General features: G+C 49.3%; 1 protein-coding gene across 1 annotated transcript in view; it reads right to left on the reverse strand.

Annotated features, from left to right (window-relative positions):
* Positions 1 to 26,930, reverse strand: part of ADAMTS7 (ADAM metallopeptidase with thrombospondin type 1 motif 7) — a 63,990-nt gene that overhangs the window by 9,032 nt on the left and 28,028 nt on the right. The window contains exons 9-16 of the mRNA XM_006073283.4: positions 7,859 to 8,003; positions 7,028 to 7,120; positions 6,492 to 6,637; positions 4,992 to 5,161; positions 4,623 to 4,756; positions 3,577 to 3,697; positions 1,982 to 2,226; positions 1,608 to 1,749 (exon numbers count right to left, since the gene is read on the reverse strand). Of these exons, the coding sequence (XP_006073345.3) occupies positions 1,608 to 1,749; positions 1,982 to 2,226; positions 3,577 to 3,697; positions 4,623 to 4,756; positions 4,992 to 5,161; positions 6,492 to 6,637; positions 7,028 to 7,120; positions 7,859 to 8,003 (1,196 nt within the window). The remainder of the gene's footprint in view (positions 1 to 1,607; positions 1,750 to 1,981; positions 2,227 to 3,576; positions 3,698 to 4,622; positions 4,757 to 4,991; positions 5,162 to 6,491; positions 6,638 to 7,027; positions 7,121 to 7,858; positions 8,004 to 26,930) is intronic.

A 26,930-nucleotide genomic window follows, 5' to 3' on the forward strand; every position in this document is an offset into this window, starting at 1 on the left:
CAATCAAGAAGAAATCCATCAGTTCACGCGGCCAGGCACTCCCCTATGGCCCCACGGCCCCCCATTAGCTTTGTCACGGTTCCTGGTCTTCAATCCCTCTGCACTGCCTGCCTCTGGGCCTTTGCATGGCTGTGCTCCTCCCCCTAATACACCTGTGAGGCCCAATGACAGGACCAGCTCCAGAAGGCTCTGCCTTCACCCTGTCCCCCTACAGCACAGAAGAGGGACTCACCCCTTCCCTGAGCCTCCAGTCTCCCTGCCCCACCCTACCCTCTCCTTCCTGCCTAACAGAACTCTGGGTTTGTTTAAGGTCACGATGCCAAACACTCCCCACTGCAGTTCCCTGGCAGCTAGGGGGTCTGGGACAGTCGTGCCAGAGAGAAAAAGGCACAAGTCCCTCCCTTTGCCCCTTCTCCCTTCCACCTAGAGCTGGCAAGAAGTCTGGACCAAGGATGCCATCTTGTGAGACACACAAGGGGAAGATGGGGCTGAGAGGGGTCCCTAAAAACACGGCAGGCCATGCCGCCAGCCTGGACTGTGCACCCTGGGGCTTCTCACTGCGGAGACAAGTAAACCCTTACTGTTCCAGCCACCCCTCGTCAGGATCCTGCCACTTGCTGCTCAACACATTCCATTCTGTCCACGTGGGGAGCCACCAATTTGCTGGAAACCAGTTCCCCTGTGTCTGGTTCATCAAAGGTATTTGTTTTTGCACTAGTAAATGCAACACTTATATGAGAAAGGATGATTCTGACAGCTTCTGAGGGTTTCTGTCCAGCTTCAGTGCGTCACTGTTCACTTTATAATCATAACAGCATTTCAAAGAATGTCCAAGCGCCTCTCTCTCTGTCCCAGATTCCTGATATGGAGACCCCTGTACACTGAGGGTGGGGGGATGGGCAGGGATACGGAAGGAACCACGGGGAGGGGAGAGTCAAGTTGCTACACCTTCTAGAAAGAGTTTAAAGAAATAAATAAATGTGGTGAATAATGGGGCCATCGGGTAAGAGGCTCAGAGTTGGGTGGGGAGATCCTTGCTGCATCCTGGCCTCCCATCCCTGTCTGACTCCATCCTCCCCCTCCCATCTCCCTTCTTTCCCTCCTCCCCCACCCTCCTCATGGGGAGGGGCAGCAGCCTAGACAAGTTAGGCTCCAGGCTCCCAGGACAGACAGGAGCGCCCCATGGAGGAGGGGTCCCTGGGGAAGCTGGAGGAGGGGAGAAGCCCACCCTGAAGGGGATGCAGGTAAGGCTCCAGGAGGATGAAGTGGTCAAGTCCCAGGTGTGGGCGAGAAGTGCTCACACAGGACCTGTCAGAGCTGAGCAGCGAGGAGAGGGAGGGGCAGCTGGCGCCTCTCTGGGGGAGACACACAGGCTGGCCAAGTGCCGTGTGCCGTGCCTGCCTCACCTTGGTTACTCTCCCAGTGGACCCATGAGACAGGACCACTGCTAGCCCCATTGTACAGATGAGGAAACTGAGGCCCAGAAGCAGCATTCTGAGCTCAGAGAGGCCCTGCAAACAAGCAATGAGCCAGAGGCTGAAGCTGGGCCTCACTGCCCAGAGACAAAGGCCCTGCTGGGCAGCGGCCGTGCCCACCCCTCTCCTTACCTGTGCCACAGGTGACTGTGCATTTGGACCAGGGTCCATAGCGCCAGGAGAACTCGGGCGGCTGGATGTGGTCGTGGCCGTCCGCCTCCCTGTGGATGATGTACTCGTAGCGCACCCCGGGGTTGCTCTCCTGGAACAGGAGCTGGGACAGGCAGGCGGGGGCCCTGTGAGCACGAGATGGCCTCTCCCGCAACCCAGCCCTGACGCCCATCCTAAAGGAGCTGACCTCAGCTACCTCCGGGACCTGGGGCTACCCCATGGGGCCGTTTCAGAGCCAGGCTCCACAACTGCCCCAGGGCTCGCTCCTGCCATGGGGCTGGGTCCCACGCACTCCACCTCTGCCCCGCCCCGGCCTGGCCCCGGAAGGCAGTCACCTGGATCCAGACAGGCTCGTCGGTGGGGCCAGGGGACGTGAGGTTCTCCCAGTTGCCTGTGCGGGCGTACGTGAAGGTGGTGCCCGCCACCTCGTAGTCCCCGTTCCACTGGATGGTCCACCCGCCATTGAGGAAGTACTTATCCGGGTCCTCGCTGCGCAGGGCCAGGAAGTTGGCGGCCTCCGCCACCTCCACGATGCGGATCTCACGGGCGCCCACCGGGATCAACCCCACGTCCACATACCCTGTCGGCCAGGGGTTGAGCACAGGTTGTGAAAAGAAGAGGGTTGGCTGCGGTCTGCCCTCACCGCTCTTTCCACTTGCCCCGAGCGCCGATGCCAAGGTTTTGTCATTAAGATTCTGACTTCCCTACTTAGATCTGTTCTAGGTCACCACACTCAGAAGGGTTCCTGCAATCCTGCCCCCGTGCCCGATGGCCCCTCTCTGGGAAACCTCAGTCAGTCTATCACTGGGCTGGGCCTAACCCCTATACCTGGGGCCAGCATGACCTTTCTAAAAAACCCAATTGACCGGGTCTTTCTCCTGATAACGTCCTCCTCATGCCTATAAAGCCTGTTTTTGTTCTTTCGCTAAGTAGTATCCATCATGTCTGGAGAAGGGAATGGCAACCCACTCCAGTATTCTTGCCTGGAGAATCCTCATGGACAGAGGAGCCTGGAGGGCTACAGTTCACAGGGTCGCAGAGTCAGACACGACTGGTTGACTAAGCACAGCACACAACACCCGTGCCTGGCATTATCCCAAGAACCCTACATGTGTAACAACCCTATGTACCCCCAGGTACTACTGCTATCCCCATTTTACAGATGAGGACACCAAGGCACAGAGACCTTACATAACTTGCCCCAGGGCTCTGCTGGGATGTGAATCAAGCTCTGAGGTCTGAGCTTTAACCACCATGCTGGGCTGCATATCTGGGGATGAAATCTAAGCTTCTTGGCAACGCATTCAAAGCCCCATGGCAGCCCTGCCTTCCGTACAGTCAGGTCCCCAGACAGCATACTCCTTCTTGCCTCCAGGCTTCGTTGGGCACAAGCTCTTTCCTGCATGTGTAATGTTTTTCCTCATCTCTGCTGAGTCTTTCATGATTCAGCTCGACTTCTACTCCCCACAGGAAGTCTTCCCTGACCTCTCCAGGTCAGGACCTTCTTCCTCAGGGCTCTCACAGCCCCTCTGGGTCTCCCTCCACTGCAAGATGAGACTGTAAGCTCTTCACCTCCGTGTCTCCCTCACCCAGCATACAGTCAGCACTTAAACAGTGTATGCAAAACAGGTCCTGGGGTGCGGGAGTAGAGCTGTGGGGTTGGTTCTCTGAAGCTTCATAAGGCCACTCATTAGCCCAGCCTGGAGTCCCTGGGGCAAGAGGACTCCCTGGGAGGGCAGGTCTCTGCATCTAGGCCTGGGGGCCCTGACTCCTGCCTGTATCCTGGAGCCAGCAAGGCAGCGTGCCTGCTTCCCATTGCTAGCCTCGGTGGGGACCGAGGAGGATGCAGGCAGGGGCTCAAGGGAGACAAAGAAGGGCTACCAAGGCAAGAGCACCCCCCGCCTCCGCCACCAGTGGTCCCTCTCCATACCCAGGCCCTCAGCCTCCTCGAAGGTCCCGCTCACGGTGTGACAGGTGGAGCCGTTGCCGTGGCATACCCCACAGCGGTCTTCAACAGCACCCGAGTCGATCTCGAAGTCACAGCCCACGTTCTGCAACACACGAGGAGGGGAGGCCCCTGGTGCTGGGCCGCTGGCCGCAAGCCCTCTCTGGCCCCCACCTCAGGGGCTGCCAGGGTGGGGAGGAGAGTGCTCGGGGCATGGAGCAGGGGCCCACCACTGTTGTGACCTCCAGTCCCGAGTAAACCCCTCGACCTCTCTGAGCCTCAGTTTCCTCAGATGTGGAACAGGGGGAACCACCCACACCATGAAGACGTGCTGTGAGATCAAACGAGACAAGAGACAGGAAAAGCTGTGTAAACGGCCCCAGCAGGCGGGGCAGCGGGCATACAGGGGCTCCTGACCAGAATGGACAACAGTTTCCCCGAAATACGAATCAATGTTCTCTGCTGGTCCTGAGCCCTGGTCTCTAAGGCCAGGAGCTTCCCCTGTCGGGAGCAGGGGAAAGAAAGTGCTGAGGACTCGGGCAGGGGAAGCCGCCGCTGCCGCCGCTGCTGGAAATGTCTTTAAGTATTGTCAGCACACACTGATGCTTTCTCTGCCGGGCCGAGCCCCTGCATGGCAATCCCTGATAAGTGACCCCATTTAACCCTGTGACGTGGATTCTTGGACGGACAGTCCCCTTATCGCAGAGGAAACGTTTGCCCGGGGTCATTCAACCAGCGGGAGGTTGAGCCTCCGCCTGAGCTCTGGTTTCCGGGCTGGGGCCGGGCCAGCCCAGGCCAGATCTCAGAAGCCATGGCAGGCAGGCCGGGGTGCAGTCGCAGAGGCTGAGGCCGATGGTGTGTGTGGTGGGTCCAGTCCTAGGAGGACTGGGGGGCGCTTTACTGAGAGGTAATGGGAGACCCTCAAAAGGCTTCACTGGTAGAGCTGGGAAGCCCAGTGGCACAGCCTGGGGAAGGCGGCCAGAGGGAAGCAGGAGGAAGGCAGAGGGGGTCCTCTTCCTTGCTGGGCACACCTTGCAGATCCCATTGATGCAGAGGTCACGGCCGGCCTGGCCCTGGTAGCAGGGGGTGCCGTCCACCACAGCGTCCCGCAGCTTCTCAGCAAAGTACTCGTTCGAGGGCCGGCAGTGCAGCTCACAGGGGTTCACTGGGGCCCAAGCAGAGGAGCCGTGAGGGACAGGCAGGGCAGGAGTCACACCCGGCAGAGCATCAGTGGCGGGCAGGGGGCTCCACTGGGCTGGTAGTGTCTGCAAGGCTGCCCCCAGGAGCCAGGAGGGAGTGAGCGGCTGCGCCGCAGATGGCACCTGTGTCACTGGGCAAACCTTGGGCCCTCGGACCTCCGCCCCCCCGACTTCAGTGTCCCCGCGGACGGCCGGACTCACCGTCATTGACCACAGGAACCCACGTGTGCAGCTGGCCCTTGTAGAGCATGGCGTCAAAGTGGCTGCACTGGACTTGGCGGAAGGAGGGGCGGCCGGCGGGGCAGGCCTGCAGGCTGCACAGGCGGAAGCGCTTCCGCTCACCCACGCAGTATTTGCCCTTGTATTTGGGCCTGTGGGGCGGGGTGGGGGTGAGTGAGCACTGACAGTGGAGCCAACTGCACACCCGAATCCAGAAGCAGGCCCTTGGAGCAAGCAGCTTCTCCCGTACCCTGATACCCGGAGATTCCCAGCTCCCACCTCCGCTCCCACTGCTCTACCCACCAGCCCCCCTCACCCCCCTCGCCCCCACCTCGGCCCAGACTTGGTCTCCCTGTTTGAAAGGATCTCAGGGAAGGTGGTAGTACAAGGCCTGGGCTCTACCCTCAACCTGCTATGTGACCTTAGCGAAGTCTCCAGACCCCTCCGGGCCCCCGTTTCCTCATCTCTAAAATGGGACTGGGGTTGCCTCTGCAGAGGGTTATTGAGAGGCTGGGCTAAGCTCCAGACTTGACTGGCACTAGCTGGAGGGGCCACTCCAAATCTCCAGCCTGTGAGACCCAGCGTCCTAACAGCCCACGTGTCAGCAGACATGATCTTGGTGGCAGCACCCCATCCAGGTTAAAAGGAAGCCCCCTTGGCCCTGGCCCAGCCCAGAGCCTGGCCCCCAACTCCACCCCACCTGCTTCCACCCTGCTCAGATCTAGAGGCCTGGAGGCAGGGTGGGGTATAAGCATGGAGCCCTAGAAGGCCCTGGCTCTGAATCCCATGATCCCCTCCCAGGGCAGCATAGGACTGACCTCTGCATCTCCCTGAATCTTCACCTCACCCCTCTGAGACGGGGAAACGAGGCCCAGAGAGATGAAGCCACTCACCCCAGGTCACACAGCACCCCTCCCAGGCTGACCCATTCTCCCAGCTGTCCCCAGTCTCATCTTGGACCCACGTGCACCTGCAATGTCACTACGTGGCTCTATTTGCTGAGCAATTACTACAGATTGGCTGCAGAGCTTTAGCGCTTATCCATGATGACAATTGTAGCGGATGGGCACTGCTGCTGCCCAGCATATACTTTCTCTGGAAACTGAGGCCCTGAGAAGGGGTGGGCAGGGCCGCCGCATGAGGAGAGGACAGGGGATTTGAACTCGATCCATCCAAGGTTCAGGGTCTAAGCTCTGAGCCACTGTCTTCCCTGCCTCCCTCCCATCAGCTGCTGCTTTGTGGTGCGGCCTCTAATGAGTCGCTCCACTCTCCAAGCCTTGGTGTTCCCTTCTCTGCAACAGGGTCAGCAGTGGTGACTCGACTAGCCACCAGGGCATTTCTAGAAGTGACCCGAAGTGGCTCTGGACGCTCTGGGCTTGGCCTGCATGGGGATGCTTCTGAGAACGGGAGACTGGGACAGACTGAATCACTGACTCTGCTCAGGGCACCCCACCCCACCTGCCCCAAGTGCCCCTCACTCACACAGGCTGCGTGCACTGCCGCTCGGCGCTCTGCACGCCTATGCCACAGCTCCGCGAGCAGAGGGACCAGGCGCTCCAGCCAGACCAGCCACCGTCCACGGCCTCGGGCCGGAAGCCCACGGGAACACACTCCCCATTCAGACACCACTACCAAGACAGACAAATGCAGAGCAAGCCCACTCCAAACTCCTCACCCTAGTGAGAACAAGGTGGGCGGAAGGCCTGGAAGGGCCCAGAGGGGAAGACCCAAAGGTCTGGGGGAGGCCCCCTTCCAGTCACCCAAGACACAGGCCCCACGGTGGACTTGAACAAAGAATAAAACAGAGCCCACATGCTGACTCTCCGAGGTGGAGGCACCTTGGAGAATTGCTCAATCAAGCTCTGTCCCAAAGCCTCCATTCTGCAGATGGGGACTCAGGCCAGAGAGGGCTGGGGGTTGGCGAAGAACACTGGTGAGTCTGTGAACCAAGGCCGAGCCCAGAGAATGGACGCAGCAGGTGTCTCACCTGCTCTGCAGCTGGACTGGGGCTCCCCTACCTTGCTCTCCCCACAGCTGGTACCATCCACAGCTGCATCCAGCTTGGAGTGACAGGTGGTCCCCACGGAGCACCAGAGTGTGTGGCAGACGTTCTGCAAGGAGGAGCACAAAGACCACACCCTCACCTCCTCCCCTACGCCTCCACCTGCCCTACCCCCTCGCTACCTCCTCGAGTGCCCTGGGAATCCCTCCTTGGGGCTGGCACATTCTGTAGGTGGAAGCCCCAGAGGTCCCTTCTTATCTTTCCCCAGACCATTGGATTTGTGGCTCAGCGCAGTCCCCAGCTCACCCACAGCTCTCCAGCCCCAGCCCCCCAACTGGTTAGAAGTTTCAGGGTCTCTGACATGCCTGTGGCCACCACTTCGGTGATCTTCCCCAGGACCTGACAGTAGAGGTTTTATTTTACCTCTTACAATCCAGCTCCAGTAGGTGAGTATTAGTCGCTCAGTCGTGTCCGACTCTTTGCGACCCTGCGGACAATAGCCCACCAGGCTCCTCTATCCCTGGAATTCTCCAGGCAAGAATACTGGAGTGGGATGCCGTTCCCTTCTCCAGGGGATCTTCCCCACCCAGGGGTTGAACCTGGGTCTCCTGCATTGTAGGCAGATTCTTTACCAACTGAGACACCAGAAAATCCCAGTAGGTAAGGGGCTTGCCTGAAGTCCCACCGTTGGCGAATGGCCCACCCAGAATGCAGACCTGGGTCTAGGGCCACCCAACCCAAGGCCTTGCCCACAGGCCACTTTATGTCTCATGGACATTATGTGTGGACCGAGCCTGGCTGGGAGGGGTCTGTAGGCCGCTGAGGGCTGCCCCCCCGCTCCACTCACGTCCATGTCATCGCAGAAGGCAGAGTAGGCCCCGTACTGGAGGCGGCACTGGTGGGCCACATCGTAGAGGACGCCAGGCGGTATGGAAGGGAAGTCGATGACATCCTTGCTGGGAGAGTCATCTAGGCACAGGCCCCACCCACGGCTGCAGAGATGGGACAAAAGTGTGGGATCAGGGGCTGCCTGTCTTCTGGGGCTCTAAAGGGGGCAGCCTGAGAGACCCATCAAGGAGGCCTCACCAGTTCAGGAGGGCAGGAGAGGTAGGAAGGGGCTTAAAGCTTTAAACTGAATAGGAAAACTCCAGCCTCCTTACTCACCCAGCCTGTTTTTTGACATAACCTAGCATGAAAGGCTCCCAGTCTTTCCCATCTATCTCCAGGGCACTCCAGCTGTTTAAACAACTCATCCCACCCCCCAGGGCTAGGCCTCTCCACAAACCATCCCTTCTACTCCCAACAGTCTCCCCACTCCTCCACCATGGGGCCTCCCCCTGCAAGATCCAGACCAGAGGCCCTTCCCTCTGAAGTCTTCTGGACCACTAAGCCCACATGTGACCCTGCTCAGAGTGCCTGTAGCCTCCCCCGCTCAGTCCAGGATCTGCAGAGCATCACATCACAGCTGATACGACAGCCCTCCACCCCAGGCTGGGACTGAGGGGATCTGTGTGAGGACCAAGGTCTGCAGCCTGCCCTACCTGGCCGTCCACTTGGGAGACAGCCCAGGGGCAGCCCTGCCTGCAAGCCTCTGTCACTCCCTTATTTTCTCCTGTGCCCCTCCTGGTAGCAACAGGAGGAAAACAGGATCTATGGGACTTGGGGTCCCAGGCTAAACAGCTTGGGGGAGGCAGAAACCCCCTAGTCTTCCAGTCTGGGAGGCTGGAGGGTGGTTGGTGCCGGGTCAGGGAGCCAGGATGAGCAGAGGGTCCAGGTTAGGATGGAGGGAGGTGGGGGAAGAAGGGCAGAGCTGATGGATGCTGGGGTATAGCCAGGTGGGAAGGAGGAGACACAACTGGCCACGGAGGGGCTGCAGAATATGGAGGGGTCGAGAAATAGGCCAATGTGCAGGCCTGGATGGGGAGAGGCTAGGGGGCAGTCAGTCCCTGGGATCCTGGAGTCCAGATTTCAGGGGAGCCACATTCCCTGGCCAGGGAATGTGGTCTCCCAAGGCCCCTGGCTGGTGGCAGGGCCCAGGCTCCACCCAGAGCCTTAGTGACTAGACTCCTGCTGAGGACCCTGGGGGCCCCTCTCCACCCAGAGTCACCTAGACCCTTTGTGTTAGCTGGAAACAGACCCTCTAAGATGGGCATGGGGCGTATGAGCAGGTGTGGGACCCAGTCTTCTGCCCTAGATGACTGCAGGCCAGGCTGGCTCTGGGTGCTGAGCGGGAACTCTCTCATCTGCTCCTCACAACCCCCAAGCAGAAAGCTCTACTACCACTGTTTCCTTACACATCCAGGGTCCATGGCAGTGTGTCATGTGCCCTGGGTCATGTGGGGGGGCAGCGATGGTCAGGATGCGATGCCAGCCAGGCTGCCAGCTGCCAGCCCGCGTGTCCACTTGCTGGGCTGCCCTAAGTGAAAAGCTCCTCCCATCCGATCATGAGCCTGCCTCAAACACTTCGTCTCAAATAGAAGTTCTAAACCATGGCAGCTGAGGTCTGGCAGGGAGCAAGGAGGTTTCTGATTGCTAGCCTCATCCTGGGGCTCCCTGGACCCACAACCTGGGGCCAAACATCAGCTGAGGGGTGTAGGGGTAGGGGTGTGTGTGTGTCTGTGTAAGTCTGTGTAGGGTCAACCTGGCCCTAGGGCTCCTTTTCGTCTGGTAGGACACAATTTAAGATGTGACTGGGGGGTTCACCCACTCCACTGATTCAGACCCAACCAGGGGGCTCCTCTGACTGGGGTCCAACATGCCTCAGCCCCACACTAGTAGGTCCTGGGGCACACCCAGCCCTTCAGTTTTCCAACCAGGACCCAGTGCTGACGTGCCAGGTATCAAGCTCCTGTGAGCCTGCTGCTGGAAAGCCAGGCAGCAACGGCCTCTCAGGGCCATCTTATATGTGTGTGAGGCTAGGGGGTTCTGGTTGGGGCCGGGGGTATCTTTGTAGGACCCACACCAGAATCAGAGCCACATTCTGGCCCAGATGCTGACTAGGGAGTCAGAAACCCAAGTTCTACTCTGCCCAGTTTCAGATGCTGTGTGGCCTTGGGCCATCCCTCATCCTCTCTGAGCCTTCACATCCTCATCTACAAGAGGCTGAGGCAGCCTATGTGATCCCAAGCAACAGAGGTATAAATAGCAGCATCTACTTGGGAAAAGTTACACGGGCGGGTGGCCGGCAGCCGGCCCTTCCTTCCTCTGGTTGGCTCCCCGCCAGGCTCCCCAGGCTGCTGATACACGTCAGCCCTTCCCCTCTAATTATAGCAGGGCCGGGCAGGCCCACATAGGGTCAGAGCAGACACTGAATGGCTCCAGTCGGAAGTGCCACTCCAACCTCAAGGACTGCAAGGAGCTACCCATCACCTGGGAGAGACCTGTGTGCCCCCTCCCCTCCCCGCCGCAGGGGGCTGGTTGGGGAGTCGCCAGATGTTGGGGACAATACTTGATCAGGCCTGCCTCTCTCCCTGCGGAAACCCCGGCTGCAAAGACATCAGCAAGCAGGGCCTTCCCTCCCTGGCCCCAGGTCTAAGTAGTAGCTCATGAAAAGAGAGGTCCCTTATGAAACAGCAGGGTCCCTTAAATTGACGCTCAGCCCAGAAAGGCTCTTTGGGTTCTTCAAGTTGGCCTCTTGGATTGGCCACTGAACACAGTCTCATCAAAACTTTCCTCTAGTCTGACTACCATCTCCTGAAGATTCTCCGTCCCACCCACATTCCCCCACTGCCAGCCCTGGACCATGCCAGGCACCCACCTAGAGCATCCTTCTTCCTCATGATGCTCCCTTAGTCCTTAGAGAGCAGCTCTGGGGCGCCTTCTCAGAGAGGATGTCTTGCCTCTCTCCAGATTCCCACAGAACCCCACAGGGCTGCCCTCCTCAGGTGGTGAGGGGCTTGAAGACAGTGGCACTGCCTCCTCTACCACTTTCCCTTCAGCACAGACCAAGTGGGATTCGCTAACATCTGGGTCTGTGCGGCCCGATGAGCATCTATTTGCAGGAAGCAAAGGAGTGTTGTGTCCAGTGGGGAATGGGGGGTGGTCTGAGCGCCTCTGAGACACCGTCAAATCTCGGAAACACCACCAGACCCCGCTTGGTGCATTCCTTCTGAGAATCTTGCCCTTCCAGCCCCCATCCTGTCTAGGTGGAGCCTGTCCTGTCTTCCGTCCACCTCCAGCAAGGAGACTAAGGGCAGAAGGGCTGGGGGTCAGGTTGGTATGACACTCTCCACCCCAGCACCCGCTCCTGCCTGGCCCTCTGGGATGGAGAGGGGGGAGTGCGGCCACCCTTGGGAAGAGGAACTTCCCCTCCCTCTCCAGCTCCCTTCATGGGCCACGTGTCTGTCTCTCTGCCAGCATTCTGTCCAGTGCTTCTTGGTGCCAAGGTTCTGGGAGGCCCTGGCTGGCTCAGGCTCTGGCCTTCTCCTCCCACCCTCACCCCAGGCCCCAAGGCAAGTCCCTCACACATTCCAGCAGTCAAATGAAGACAGAGATGCCTGTTTCTGTCTGTCCTGAAGCCAGCGTGCTGGGCAGCACCATGGGTGGGGACAGCTGGAAAAAGCCCTCAGGGTGCTGCAGGGGTGGCTGGTCTTCTGATTTCCCAGCCCTTCTCTCATTTTCAGCCCCCAAGTTGGGAGATGACGGACCCTTGGGATCATTTTCTACCAGGCTCTCCCTGCCGGGCCACTCCCCTGCTTCAGCTCCTTATCACATCACTTGTAGCAGTGCTAACAGTCACCAGGCACTGAATGCAAACCACGTGGCCAGCGCTGTGCTACACACGTCACATGCCTCCTCATTTAATCCTCAGAGCAACTCGGGACACAGTCCCATCATTATCCCCAGTCTTTGAGGCTTAAGGGTTAGTGTAACTTGTCTGTCAACATGGGTAGACGCCTGGGCCAGAGTCCAGGGTCTTAAACATCAAAGTCAACTCTTCCCTGCTTCTATTCCCCCTCTCCACCCAATAATCCCTCTTCTATCAGAGGCCAGGGTCCTCGCTCTCATGTCCACAAAGAACCTGGTCATGTCCCTGCTTAAACCCCTGTGAATGGACTTCTAGAAAAACATGGCCCATTGAGCAGATACAGAGTTATTTCCACGCCCTTCCAGAACCCCACTAAGATGACAGGAAAGAAATAAACAAGGCATAAATCCACAAAGACAAGGGGCAAGGGAGAGGTGATGATGGCAGATGAAAAATGTTAGCAAAATTCTAGAAGCTGGAAAGCAGATGATCAAGTAGCAGCTGACTTACAGCACTGAATGCTGAGAGCCAGTCATGCAGAGAGAGACCACCCAGAAGAGGGACACTGGAAACGCTCAGGAAACCTGAGGGACCCCTGGAGACCTGGGTGCCAGGGAGACTGAGGACTAGAGCCTGGCTCAAAGTCTGTAAGACTTCATCAGACCCCAGATCCCCTTCCCAACCCTCTAGAGCAGGGCCATGGCCACCTCCCTGCCTGGCAGAGGACTGGGGTCACTCTCTGGAGAGGGTGATCCAGGAGATCTGGCCCAGGAACACCAGGCACGGTGGAAGACCCAAGGCAGAGGGGCCCACAGAGAAAAGAACAAGCGAAAGTCTGCACAAGGAAAGCTGAGATAATCACCAAGCTCCTTCCCCATCTGGGTGCCAGAATGCTGTAGTCAGACTTACACTTTCCAGGAAAAGACTAGAGAATGCCTCTCTGAAGGGAAATCACTCAGAAAAATGACCCTAGATACTGACATTTGAAGATACCCTAAAGAAACTGCTCCATCCCAACCAGTCCCTCAGTGGTGACTTGAAACAGGCCTAGTCCACAGACCTCCCGACTGGCGGCCCAGCGCCTCCTTCCACGGAGGGAATACAGCCATGCCATCTCAAGAAAATCCTTCACATGAACGATAGGTTCTAAAAAATAACTCAAAGAAAAGACAGATATTTCAGGGAGTAAAAGAAAAAAACAAAATAAATAATAACTTCAACAAGGTAAGATACTATACCCATGAAACTGCTGCTGCTGCTGCTAAGTCGCTTCAGTCGTGTCCGACTCTGTGCGACCCCATAGATGGCAGCCCACCAGGCTTCCCCATCCCTGGGATTCTCCAGGCAAGAACACTGGAGTGGGTTGCCATTTCCTTCTCCAATGCATGAAAGTGAAAAGTGAAAGTGAAGTTGCTCAGTCGTGTCCGACTCTTCGCAACCCCATGGACTGCAGCCTACCAGGCTCCTCCATCCATGGGATTTTCTAGGCAAAAGTACTGCAGTGGGGTGCCATTGCCTTCTCCAACCCATGAAACTAGAACAGGATAATAAAAAGGAATATTTAGCAAATAAGAAATTTCATGAAGTTAAAAGTACAATAGGAAAAAATTTTTTTAATGTAATAGAAAGCTTGTAAGGCAAAGATAAGGATGTCTTTCAGAAAACAGAATGAGTCAGAAAAAAGTTTAAAAGTGTAAAAAAAAAAAAAAAGAAAGAAAGAAAGGGAGAGTACAGCTGAATATTAAGGGTTCCAGAAGGAGAAAATGAGAGATGATTATCAAATAAATAAGAATATTTCCAAGAACTGAAGGACTTGAGTTTTTAGATTAAAAGGGCCTAGCAAATGCCCCCCCCCCACCACCACCCCAAGGTAAATCAAGGCACATAATTGCAAAAGTTCAGATCACCAAGAGAAAAAGAGAGAGACACAGACCAAGAGAAAAAAAGAGAGACAGAGTATTCTCTATATTAAGACAGAGATAAAGAAAATCCTAAAAGCTTCCAGACTTTTTTAAAAGGTCACATACAAAGGTTTGGGAATCAGACTGGTATGAGACTTGTCAACAGCAGTGCTGGAAGCTAGAAAACAAAGGAAAAACACCTTTGAAATTCTGAGGGAGAAAGACTTTTAACTTGGAAGTTGCTATCAAAAGATCAATCAGGTATGAGGGAAGAAGAAAGAAAAGCAAACATTTTAAGACAAGCAAATCTATACATCTCTTCTCAGAAGGCTACTTGAGGATATGCTCCACCAAAACAAAGAAGTAAACTCCTCTAAAAAAGGTAGCATGAGACCCAGGAAACAGGAAGATCTTGCAGGATAATTTTGAGAGAGAAGTAGAAATCATCCAGGTTAGACGAGAGCAGGAGGATAGAGGGATGTCGAGGGGTGTGTCCAGGAAAGAAGGGAACTGTGAGAGGACACGGGAGGGACCGCCTTTGGCAAACCTGGATTCAGAGACATTTTGCAGAATTGTTGCAGGATATGGAAGACTTAGAGAAGCAAAGGAAACTAGGCAAATACAGTGGTTCTTAAAAAGAAAATCATTTTGTTACAACGCTTGGTTTGGCATTATCTATACAACAACAATAAAGAAAACAGTAGACATGGATTTAATCAAGATATACTAGCATGATATTAGGATGTGGTGGCAGGGGTGGGGGCGCAAATGTGGGCAGGAAGTGACACAAAGGGACTAAATTCCAACCTTCCATTGTACAAGTCATCAGATGATATCTAAACTGAAAAATCAAGAAACAGCACTCTAGGAAGACTTTTGGAAATATGAAAGTAAATAAGGTAAGAAAAGCTAAAAAGAATGAAAAGTTGAAAGTTGCTGCCCAAAGAACATAGATGGGAAAGAGTGCAGCAGGTGATTCAAAGCTCTCCTATTGCCATCTTGAACTCAGTATTTTTGAACTTGTGTTTTGTTAAGGAGGTTCTAATGGGACAAGAGGCATTTGCGTGAGGAGATACATGATATCTGTGTCCACTGTTCCTTGCCACCTCATGAGCAGAGTCCCAGTGGATTCACAATGCAGAGAATTCATTGAGACTCTAAGAAAATGCAAGATAAGTGTATTATGTCTAAGACAGCCCAGGAGGCCACACTTGGCACTTGAACCAGAACTTGCTTCAAATGCAGAAAGAAGGTATGATGTCTTAGGAAACACAAATGACCAAGGAACTCCATCATCTTTGCTATTTGTGTTGCTTCCTTGTATCATCCAATTATTGCATTGAAAATGATGGGCTAGAAGGAAATGTAAAGATGGATCCATTTCCTCTCAGTTCTTCCTCAAACATCAGTAAGCCAAGGCAGAGAGTGCTGGGGAAATGTGCACGTATTACCAAGTGAAATAAAACCAGTCAAATAAGTCTTGTGCACTATATCAAGAGTTCTAATAAATATGAGGTATGAAATATGAATTGTGTCATTTTGGTGACTCCACATATTAGTTTGATGTGCCTATATCTGCATTTAAAAATTGGCACTGCATAAAGTAAAGATGAGTGGTAAAACTTAGGCTAATCATTTAGAAATAGAGACTAAAAAAAAAATAGAAAATAAAAACAATAGAAAAGATCAACAAAACAAAGAGCTGGTTCTTTGAAAAGGCAAACAAAATTGATAAACCTTTAGCCAGACTCATTAAGAAAAAAAAGAGAGAGGGCCAAAATTAGAAATGAAAAAGAAGTTACAAGTGATACCAGAGAAATACAAAGCATCATAAGAGACTACTACAAACAACTATATGCCAATAAAATGAACAATCCAGAAGAAACAGACAAATTCCTATATAGAAATATATAATCTCCTAGGACTGAACCAGGAAGAAACAGAAAACATGAACAGACAAATTACCAGTAATGAAATCGAATCAGTAATTAAAAACAAAAAACTCCCAACCAACAAAAGCCCAGGACCAGATGGCTTCAAAGGAGAACTCCGCAAATATTTAGAGGAGAGTTAACACCTTTTCTTCTCAAACTATTCCAAAAAATTTTGGAGGAAAGAACACTTCTGAACTCATTCCACAAGGCATCACCCTAACATCAAAACCAGACAAAGACATCAAAAAGAAAAGAAAATTACAAACCAATACAACTGATGAACACAGAAGCAAAAATTCTCAACAAAATATTATCAATCAGAACCTAACAATACATTAAAAGGATCATACACTCTGATCAAGTGAGATTTATCTCAGAAATGATGATTCAATGTCTGCAAATCAATCAAGGTGATACACCATATTAACAAACTGAAGAATAAAAGCCATATGATCACCTCTATGCTGCTTGCTGCTGCTGCTAAGTCGCTTCAGTCGTGTCTGATGCTGTGCAAACCCATAGACGGCAGCCCACCAGGCTCCCCCGTCCCTGGGATTCTCCAGGCAAGAACACTGGAGTAGGTTGCCATTTCCTTCTCCAATGCATGAAAGTGAAAAAATAAAGTGAAGTCACTCAGTCATGTCCGACTCCTAGCGACCCCATGGGCTGCAGCCCATCAGGCCCCTCCATCCATGGGATTTTCCAGGCAAGAGTACTAGAGTGGGTTGCCATTGCCTTCTCCAATCACCTCTATAGACACAGAAAAACCTTTTGACAAAATTCAAACATTTATGATGAAAAAATCCCTCCAAAAAGTGGGAATAGAGAGAATATCAGTTCAGCTGCTCAGTCGTGTCCAACCCTTTGTGACCCCATGGGCTGCAGCATGCCTGGCTTCTCTTATCACCAATGCCCGGAACTTGCTGTAACTCATGTCCATCGAGTTGGCGATATAACTCAACATAATGAAGACCATAAACAACAAAGCCATTGCTAACATCATACTCAATGGTGAAAAACTGAATGTATTCCCTCTAAGATCAGGAATAAGACAAGGATACCCACTCTCTCCACATTTATTCAACATAGTACTGGAAGTCCCAGCCACAGCAATCACATAAGAAAAAGGAATAAAAGTAATTCAAATTGAAAAAAAGAAAACAGGCACTGTTTGCAGATGACAAGACACTATATACAGAAAAATCCTTAAGATGCCACCAAATAAACTACTAGAGCTCATCAATGAATTTGGTAAAGCTGCAAGATACAAAATTAATATCAAGCAATCTGTTGCATTTCTATACAGTAACAATAAATTATCACAAAAAATTAAGGAAAGCAATTTACCATCACATCAAAAAGGATAAAATATCTAGTAATAAACCTACTTAAAGAGGTAAAAAACTTGTACCCATAAAATAAGACACTGATGAAAGAAATTGAAGATGACACAAACAGATGGAGAGATACATCATGTTCATAGGTTAGAATCAGTATTGTTAAAATGATCATACTATCCAAGGCAATCTACAGATTCAGTGCAATCTCTGCCAAAATACCAATGGCATTTATCACAAAACTAGAATAATTTTAGCATTTGTATGGAAACACAAAAGACCTCAAATAGCCAAAATAATCTTGAGAAAGAACAGAGCTGGAGATCATACTCATTGACTGCAGACTATACTACAAAACTACAGTAATCAAAACAGTATGGTACTGGGATAGGAATTAAGATGGTAGAGTAGAAGGACGTGGAACTCAGCTCCTGCCCCAAATACATCAAAAATATATCTACATATGAAATAATTCTCACAGAATACCTACTGAACACTAGCTGTGCTGTGCTAAGTTGCTTCAGTTGTGTCTGACTCTTTGCAACCCTATGGACCATAGCCCTCCAGGCTCCTCTGTCCTTGGGATTCTCCAGGCAAGAATACTGGAGTGGGTTGCCATGCCCTTCTTCAGCGTATCTTCCTGACTCAGCGATTGAACCCAGCTCTCTTATGTCTCCTGCATTGGCAGGCAGGTTCTATACCACTAGTGACACCTGGGAAGCCCCCCCGAACACTAGCAGAAGACCTCAAACACCTGAAGGGACAGGAAAGATCTCCACATAACTGGGTAAGATGATGGGGGGAGGAGGAGAAAGGGAAGCAGGATGCAACCTGCACCCCTGGGAGGGAACAGTAAAAGAGGACAGAGTCCAACACCCTGGGAAGCCCCCCTCACCTTCAGGAAGATCAATGGGGACAGAAAGGGAGCTACACAGGCTCAGAGGAGAGTATAACAACTGGTTTGTGGCAGGCAGAACAGAAAGACCTACATAGACAATGCAACCAGCCTGCATGCTCCAGCCTGAGACAAGCATCCTATGGTATGGGCAGGGGCTGGTGCTGAAACTTGGGGTTTAGAGGACAGATCTGGAAAAAGGACTGGTCTTGGCTGTGTGGAAGTAGCCTGAAGTGGCTGGAGCGTGGTACAGATACAACCAGGTTGTCTGCAGAAAAAGCCTGGGCCCACCATAGAAGCAATGTGCCACATTTAAGTGGCATGTGAAGGGAGGGGCAGGGCTGCCCTTGCAGCTTATTTCTCCATGCCCCAGCTGCCACCTGGGTGGGCTCCAGCCTGGGTGAGTCCACATAACCCAAACACTGCCTTGGCTGGCTCCGATGCTCTGGCCACCACCTGGGCAGGCTATCACACCCTAGCCACCACCTCAGTGGGCTCCCACACACCAGGTGCCAGTGAGTTTCCCATGTGCAGAGGTGGGGCTGAAATCATAGGTAAGCCCTAAGGACCACATAACTTATAAAGCAGGGCTGAAATCTCTCCCTGGCTGTGTGAGCTGCAGATTTACACCTCTGCTGCCAGCTTGGAAAATTCAGCACCTGCAGGACATTCAAGCAGACAGTGGGTGCTCCTGTGGCTGGGAGGTCTGGCCTGAGGAGTTGTGGGTTTTGTGGGCACATGCTGTGGGGCTGGGCTGGGCCAGGATCTGAGTTACCTCCATAGCTCCCTCAGCGAGTCCATGTACATGATTACTGCAGTCCTGGGACCTGACTTCTTGGATCTGTGCTGGAGGCCTTGTGAAAACAACACCTGAGAAACACCAGGGTTGACTGCTGGCATTCCCATGGTTGAGGTGGGGCCAAGCGCAGTGCCAACAGTGGACTTTTGATCCCCCACAATGGGTGACATAATAGAGCATGCCCACCAGTGGACAGTTCTGGCAGAGCAAAACTCAGTGGCTCCTCTGCCAGTGGGAGTGCTCCAAACTCACATACCTTGCACTGCAGCTCAGAAACATTATTGGCTTCTACTCTAATAATTAGGGAGCAGTTGAACAGGGCAGTAACAAACACAGAGCAGAGGAGCTCAACATCCAGTGCAGGCTCTGAAGACAACACCAGTCACACCTCTTATCAAGGGGATAATGGCCAGCACATACTAAGGAAAGAGGTGGTAGGGATCCATACTAAAAACAGTCCTTGCACCAAAAATATTAAACCCACCCAGGCTACACAGCCTCCCACACAAAAACAGCCTTCTAAGACTACAACAGATTATGGTTTCTCCTAAACTCATAGAGCAAGAGAAATACAGGTAAAACAAAGATGCAGAGGGACCATTCCAAATTCAAAGATTAAGAGAATTCTCCTGAAAAAACAATGAAACAGATTTCTTCAGTCTAATAGACACTGAGTTTAAAAAGAAGATAATGATAATATTGAAGGAACTAAGAAGGATTATTGATAGAAATGCAAGTTACAGTAAAAAATAAATTAGAAATTATAAAAAGGAATCAAGGAAAAAATAGAGAACTCATTTGCCAAGATGAAAGCTAAGCTAAAGGCAATGAGTAGCAGAATGAATAATGCAGAAGGACAAATATGTGATCTGGAAGATAAAATAATGTAAATTGCCCAATCAGAACAGCAGACAGAAAGCCAAACGAAAAAAATGAAAGCAATATAATAAGAGTCTATGGGATAACAAAGAGTGTGCCAATCTATACATAACTCCCAGAGGGCTCCCAGGAGGAGAAGACAGAGCAAAGAAGCCTGAAAATATATTTGAAGAAATTATGGTTGAAAACATTCCAAACCTGAAGGAGACAGATATCCAGGTTCAGGAAGCACAGAGGGTTCCAAACAAAATGAATCCAAACAGACCTACACCAAGACATATTTCAATTAAAACAGTAAAAGTTCAAGAGAGAATTCTAAAGGCATCAAGAGAAAAAGAGTTAAATTACAAAAGAACCCCCATGAGGATGTGAACTGATTTCTCTACAGAAATGTTGCAGGCCAGATGAGAATGGCAAGATATATTCAAAGTCCTGAAAGAGAAAAATCTGCAACCTAGGATACTCTACTCAGCAAAATTATCATTTAGAATAGAAGGAAAGATAAAGAATTTCTCAGACAAGCAAAAACTAAAAGAATATAGCAGCAATACTAAAAACTCTAAGCATGGGCGACTGCGACGGTGCACAAACGCGGCCGAGAGGAGCTACCCCACGTCCAAGGTCAGGGGCAGAAGCTGGGAGGACCCCATGCCTGAGGAGTGGTGGCCAAGAGGAGCTACCCCGCGTCTGAGTCAGGGTTGGCGGCCGAGAGGAGCTACCCTGCGTCCGAGGTCAGGGGCAGCGTCTGGGAGGAGCTACCTCACGTCCAAGGAGGAGTGGCTGCGCGGGCGCAGGAGGGCCGAGAGGAGCTACTTCACGTTCAAGGTCAGGAGGGGCGGCATTGAGGAGATACCCCCTCGTCCAAGGTAAGAGAAACCCAAGTAAGATGGTAGGTGTTGCAAGAGGGCATCAGAGGGCAGACACACTGAAACCATACTTACAGAAAACTAGTCAATCTAATCACACTAGGACCACAGCCTTCTCTAACTCAATGAAACTAAGCCATGCCCATGGAGCCATCCAAGACGCGCAGGTCATGGTAGAGAGGTCTGACAGAATGTGGTCCACTGGAGAAGGGAATGGCAAACCACTTCAGTATTCTTGCCTTGAAATCCCCATGAACAGTATGAAAAGGCAAAATGATAGGATACTGAAAGAGAAACTCCCCAGGTCAGTAGGTGCCCAATATGCTACTGGAGATCAGTGGAGAAATAACTCCAGAAAGAATGAAGGGATGGAGCCAAAGCAAAAACAACACCCAGTTGTGGATGTGACTGGTGATAAAAGCAAGGTCTGATGATGTAAAGAGCAATATTGCATAGGAACCTGAAATGTCAGGTCCATGAATCAAGGCAAATTGGAAGTGGTCAAATAGGAGATGACAAGAGTGAACATCGACATTCTAGGAATCAGTGAACTAAGATGGGCTGGAATGGGTGAATTTAACTCAGATGACCATTATATCTACTACTGCAGGCAGGAATCCCTCAGAAGAAATGGAGTAGCCATCATGGTCAAAAAAAAGAGTCTGAAATGCAGTATTTGGATGCCATCTCAAAAACGACAGAATGATCTCTGTTCCTTTCTAAGGCAAATCATTCAATATCACAGTAATCCAAGTCTATGCCCTAACCAGTAAAGCTGAAGAAGCTGAAGTTGAACAGTTCTATGAAGACCTACAAAGCCTTTTAGAACTAACACCCAAAAAAGACGTCCTTTTCATTATAGGGGACTGGAATGCAAAAGTAGGAAGTCAAGAAACACCTGGAGTAACAGGCAAATTTGGCCTTGGAATACGGAATGAAGCAGGGCAAAGGCTAATAGAATTTTGCCAAGAGAACACACTGGTCATAACAAACACCCTCTTCCAACAACACAAGAGAAGACTCTAAACATGGACATCACCAGATGGTCAACACTGAAATCAGACTGATTATATTCTTTGCAGCCAAAGATGGAGAAGCTCTATACAGTCAGCAAAAACAAGACCAGGAGCTGACTGTGGCTCAGATGCAGCTCAAGCAAAAACAATACCCAATTGTGGATGTGACTGGTGATAGAAGCAAGGTCCGATGCTGTAAAGAGCAATATTGCATAGGAACTCCTTATTGCCAAATTCAGACTTAAATTGAAGAAAGTAGGGAAAACCACTAGACCATTCAAGTATGACCTAAATCAAATCCCTTATGATTATACAGTGGAAGTGAGAAATAGATTTAAGGGACTAGATCTGATAGATAGAGTGCCTGATGAACTATGGAATGAGGTTCATGACATTGTACAGGAGACAGGGATCAAGACCATCCCCATGGAAAAGAAATGCAAAAAAGCAAAATGGCTGTCTGGGGAGGCCTTACAAATAGCTGTGAAAAGAAGAGAAGTGAAAAGCAAAGGAGAAAAGGAAAGATATAAGCATCTGAATACAGAGTTCCAAAGAGATAAGAAAGCCTTCTTCAGAGATCAATGCAAAGAAATAGAGGAAAACAATAGAATGGGAAAGACTAGAGATCTCTTCAAGAAAATCAGAGATACTAAGGGAACATTTCATGCAAAGATGGGCTCGATAAAGGACAGAAATGGTATGGACCTAACAGAAGCAGAAGATATTAAGAAGAGGTGGCAAGAATACACAGAAGAACTGTACAAAAAAGATCTTCATGACCCAGATAATCACGATGGTGTGATCACTGACCTAGAGCCAGACATCCTGGAATGTGAAGTCAAGTGGGCCTTAGAAAGCATCACTATGAACAAAGCTAGTGGAGGTGATGGAATTCCAGTTGAGCTATTTCAAATCCTGAAAGATGATGCTGTGAAAGTGCTGCACTCAATATGCCAGCAAATTTGGAAAACTCAGCAGTGGCCACAGGACTGGAAAAGGTCAGTTTTCATTCCAATCCCAAAGAAAGGCAATGCCAAAGAATGCTCAAACTACCGCACAATTGCACTCATCTCACATGCTAGTAAAGTAATGCTCAAAATTCTCCAAGCCAGGCTTCAGCAATACGTGAACCGTGGACTTCAAGATGTTCAAGCTGGTTTTAGAAAAGGCAGAGGAACCAGAGATCAAATTGCCAACATTTGCTGGATCATGGAAAAAGCAAGAGTTCTAGAAAAACATCTATTTCTGCTTTATTGACTATGCCAAAGCCTTTGACTGTGTGGATCACAATCAACTGTGGAAAATTCTGAAAGAGATGGGAATACCAGACCACCTGACCTGCCTCTTGAGAAATTTGTATGCAGGTCAGGAAGCAACAGTTAGAACTGGACATGGAACAACAGACTGGTTCCAAATAGGGAAAGGGGTATGTCAAGGCTATATATTGTCACCTTGCTTATTTAACTTATATGCAGAGTATCTGGGCTGGAAGAAGCACAAGCTTGCATCAAGATTGCCAGGAGAAATATCAATAACCTCAGATATGCAGATGACACAACCCTTATGGCAGAAAGTGAAGAGGAACTGAAGAGCCTCTTGATGAAGGTGAAAGAGGAGAGTGAAAAAGTTGGCTTAAAGCTCAACATTCAGAAAACAAAGATCATGGCATCTGGTCCTATCACTTCATGGGAAATAGATGGGGAAACAGTGGAAACAGTGTCAGACTTTATTTTTCTGGGCTCCAAAATCACTGCAGATGGTGATTGCAGCCATGAAATTAAAAGATGCTTACTCCTTGGAAGAAAAGTTATGACCAACCTAGATAGCATATTCAAAAGCAGAGACATTGCTTTGCCAACAAAGGTCCGTCTAGTCAAGGCTATGGTTTTTCCTGTGGTCATGTATGGATGTGAGAGTTGGACTGTGAAGAAAGCTGAGCACCGAAGAATTGATGCTTTTGAACTGTGGTGTTGGAGAAGACTCTTGCGAGTCCCTTGGACTGCAAGGAGATCAGCCCTGGGATTTCTTTGGAAGGAATGATGCTAAAGCTGAAACTCCAACACTTTGGCCACCTCATGCGAAGAGCTGACTCATTGGAAAAGACTCTGATACTGGGAGGGATTGGGGGCAAGAGGAGAAGGGGACGACAGAGGATGAGATGGCTGGATGGCATCACTGACTCGATGGACATGAGTCTCAGTGAACTCTGGGAGTTGGTGATGGACAGGGAGGCCTGGAGTGCTGCGATTCATGGGGTCGCAAAGAGTTGGACACAACTGAGCAACTGAACTGAACTGAACTGAAAAAACCAGTATGTCAACAATGAAATCAAAAGGAAATGTAAAACCTTGAGGCAAATGACAATGAAAACACAACCATAATAAATCTATGAGATGCAGCAAAAAACAGTTCTTAGAGGGAAGTTCATAGTGATAAAGGCCTTTTTAAAGAAACAAGACAAATCTCAAGTAAACAACGTAACTCATCATCTAAAAGAATTAGAAAAAGAGCAAACAAAACCTAAAGCCAGCAGAAGGAAGGAACTAATAAATGTCAGAGAGAAAATTAAGTTTTTTTTAAAAGCAGGGGAAAAAAATCAATGAAACCAAGAGCTGCTTCTTTGAAAGGGTAAACAAAATTAACAAACCTCTGGCCATGCTCACCAAGAAGACAGATGACAGAAACAAAATAAATGAAAGGGGAGAAATCACAATCAATACTACAGAAGTATGAGCAATTATATGCCAACAAAGTCTACAACTTATAAGAAACGGACAACTTTCTAGAAGAACTCAGCCCACCAAAGCTGAATCAAAAAGAAACAGAATAGACTGATCACTAGAAGTGAAATAGCACTTGTAATCTATAAAAACAACAACAACTCCCTACAAACAAGGGCACAGGACCAGATGGCTTCACAGGTGAATTCTACCAAACATACAAAGAAAAACTTATGCCAATCCTTCTCAAACTCTTCCAAAAGACTGAAGAGGAAGGAAAACTCCCAAAGACATTCTATGAAGCCACCATCAACCCAATACCAAAACCAAAGACAATACCAAAAAAGAAAATTACAGGTCAATATTTTTGATGAATATTAGATGCAAAAATTCTCAAGAAAATATTAGCAAACCAAAACCAACAACACATAAAAAAAACATCATGCACCAATGTCAAGTTGGATTCATCCCAGGGTCACAAGGATAGTTCAGCACATGCAAATCAATGTGACACACACATCAACAGAGGGCAAAAACCACATGATCACCATAATAGATGCAAAAAAAGCATTTTATAAAATTCAACATCCACTCACGATACAAGTCCTTACAAAAGTGGGTATAGATGGAACATATCTCAACATAATAAAACTATTAATATTTATGACAAACCCACAGCCAATATAATATTCAACATTGAAAAGCTGAAAGTCTTCCCATGAAAATCTGGAACAAGACAAGTATACCCACTCTTATCACTTCTATTCAATATAGTATTGGAAATCCAGCTGCAGGAATCAGATAAGAAAAAGAAATAAAAGGTATTCAAATTCAGAAGGAAGAGGTAAAATTGTTATCATCTGCAGATGACATGATAGTATATACAGAAAATCCACACAAAAAATATGAGAACTGATAAACAAATTTGGCAAGGTAGCAGGATACAAAAGTATGGAAAACAATGGAAATTGTTTGCACTTCTTTATACTAACAATGAAATATTAGAAAAAGAATATAAACAAAAATTTCTTTTAAAATCATATTTTAAAAAATCAATACTTAGGAATAAATCTCACCAAGAATGTGAAAAGACTTAAATGCTGAAAACTAAAACACATTCGTAAAGGAAATTGAAGATGATTCATAGAAATGGAAAGATAGCCCAAGCTTTTGGATTGGAAGAATACCATTAAAATGGCCACTCTATATACTACCCAAAGCAATTTATAGATTCAATGCAATCCCTATCAAGCTACCAACAGTATTCTTCACAGAGCTAGAACAAATAATTTCACAATTTGTATGGAAATACAAAAAACCTCGAATAGCCAAAGCGATCTTGAGAAAGAAGAATGGAACTGGAGGAATCAACCTGCCTGACTTCAGGCTCTACTACAAAGCCACAGTTATCAAGACAGTATGGTACTGGCACAAAGACAGAAATATAGATCAATGGAACAAAATAGAAAGCCCAGAGATAAATCCACGCACATATGGACACCTTATCTTTGACAAAGGAGGCAAGAATATACAATGGATTAAAGACAATCTCTTTAAAAAGTGGTGCTGGGAAATCTGGTCAACCACTTGTAAAAGAATGCACCTAGAACATTTTCTAACACCATACACAAAAATAAACTCAAAATGGATTAAAGATCTCAATGTAAGACCAGAAACTATAAAACTCCTAGAGGAGAACATAGGCAAAACACTCTCTGACATACATCACAGCAGGATCCTCTATGACCCACCTCCCAGAATATTGGAAATAAAAGCAAAAATAAACAAATGGGACCTAATTAACCTTAAAAGCTTCTGCACATCAAAGGAAACTATTAGCAAGGTGAAAAGACAGCCTTCAGAATGGGAGAAGATAATAGCAAATGAAGCAACTGACAAACAACTAATCTCGAGAATATACAAGCAACTCCTACAGCTCAACTCCAGAAAAATAAATGACCCAATCAAAAAATGGGCCAAAGAACTAAATAGACATTTCTCCAAAGAAGACATACAGATGGCTAACAAACACATGAAAAGATGCTCAACATCACTCATTATTAGAGAAATGCAAATCAAAACCACTATGAGGTACCATTTCACACCAGTCAGAATGGCTGTGATCCAAAAGTCTACAAGTAATAAATGCTGGAGAGGGTGTGGAGAAAAGGGAACCCTCTTCCACTGTTGGTGGGAATGCAAACTAGTACAGCCACTATGGAGAACAGTGTGGAGATTCCTTAAAAAACTGGAAATAGAACTGCCTTATGATCCAGCAATCCCACTGCTGGGCATACACACTGAGGAAACAAGAAGGGAAAGAGACACGTGTACCCCAATGTTCATTGCAGCACTGTTTATAATAGCCAGGACATGGAAGCAACCTAGATGCCCATCAGCAGATGAATGGATAAGAAAGCTATAGTACATATACACAATGGAGTATTACTCAGCCATTAAAAAGAATACATTTGAATCAGTTCTAATGAGGTGGATGAAACTGGAGCCTATTATACGGAGTGAAGTAAGCCAGAAAGAAAAACACCAATACAGTATACGAACGCATATATATGGCATTTAGAAAGATGGTAACAATAACCCTGTGTACGAGACAGCAAAAGAGACACTGATGTATAGAACAGTCTTATGGACTCTGTGGGAGAGGGAGAGGGTGGGAAGATTTGGGAGAATGGCATTGAAACATGTAAAATATCATGTATGAAACGAGTTGCCAGTCCAGGTTCAATGCACGATACTGGATGCTTGGGGCTGGTGCACTGGGATGACCCAGAGGGATGGTATGGGGAGGGAGGAGGGAGGAGGGT

This window comes from Bubalus bubalis, chromosome 20 (genome assembly GCF_019923935.1).
Source record: "Bubalus bubalis isolate 160015118507 breed Murrah chromosome 20, NDDB_SH_1, whole genome shotgun sequence".
Taxonomy (NCBI): domain Eukaryota; kingdom Metazoa; phylum Chordata; class Mammalia; order Artiodactyla; family Bovidae; genus Bubalus; species Bubalus bubalis.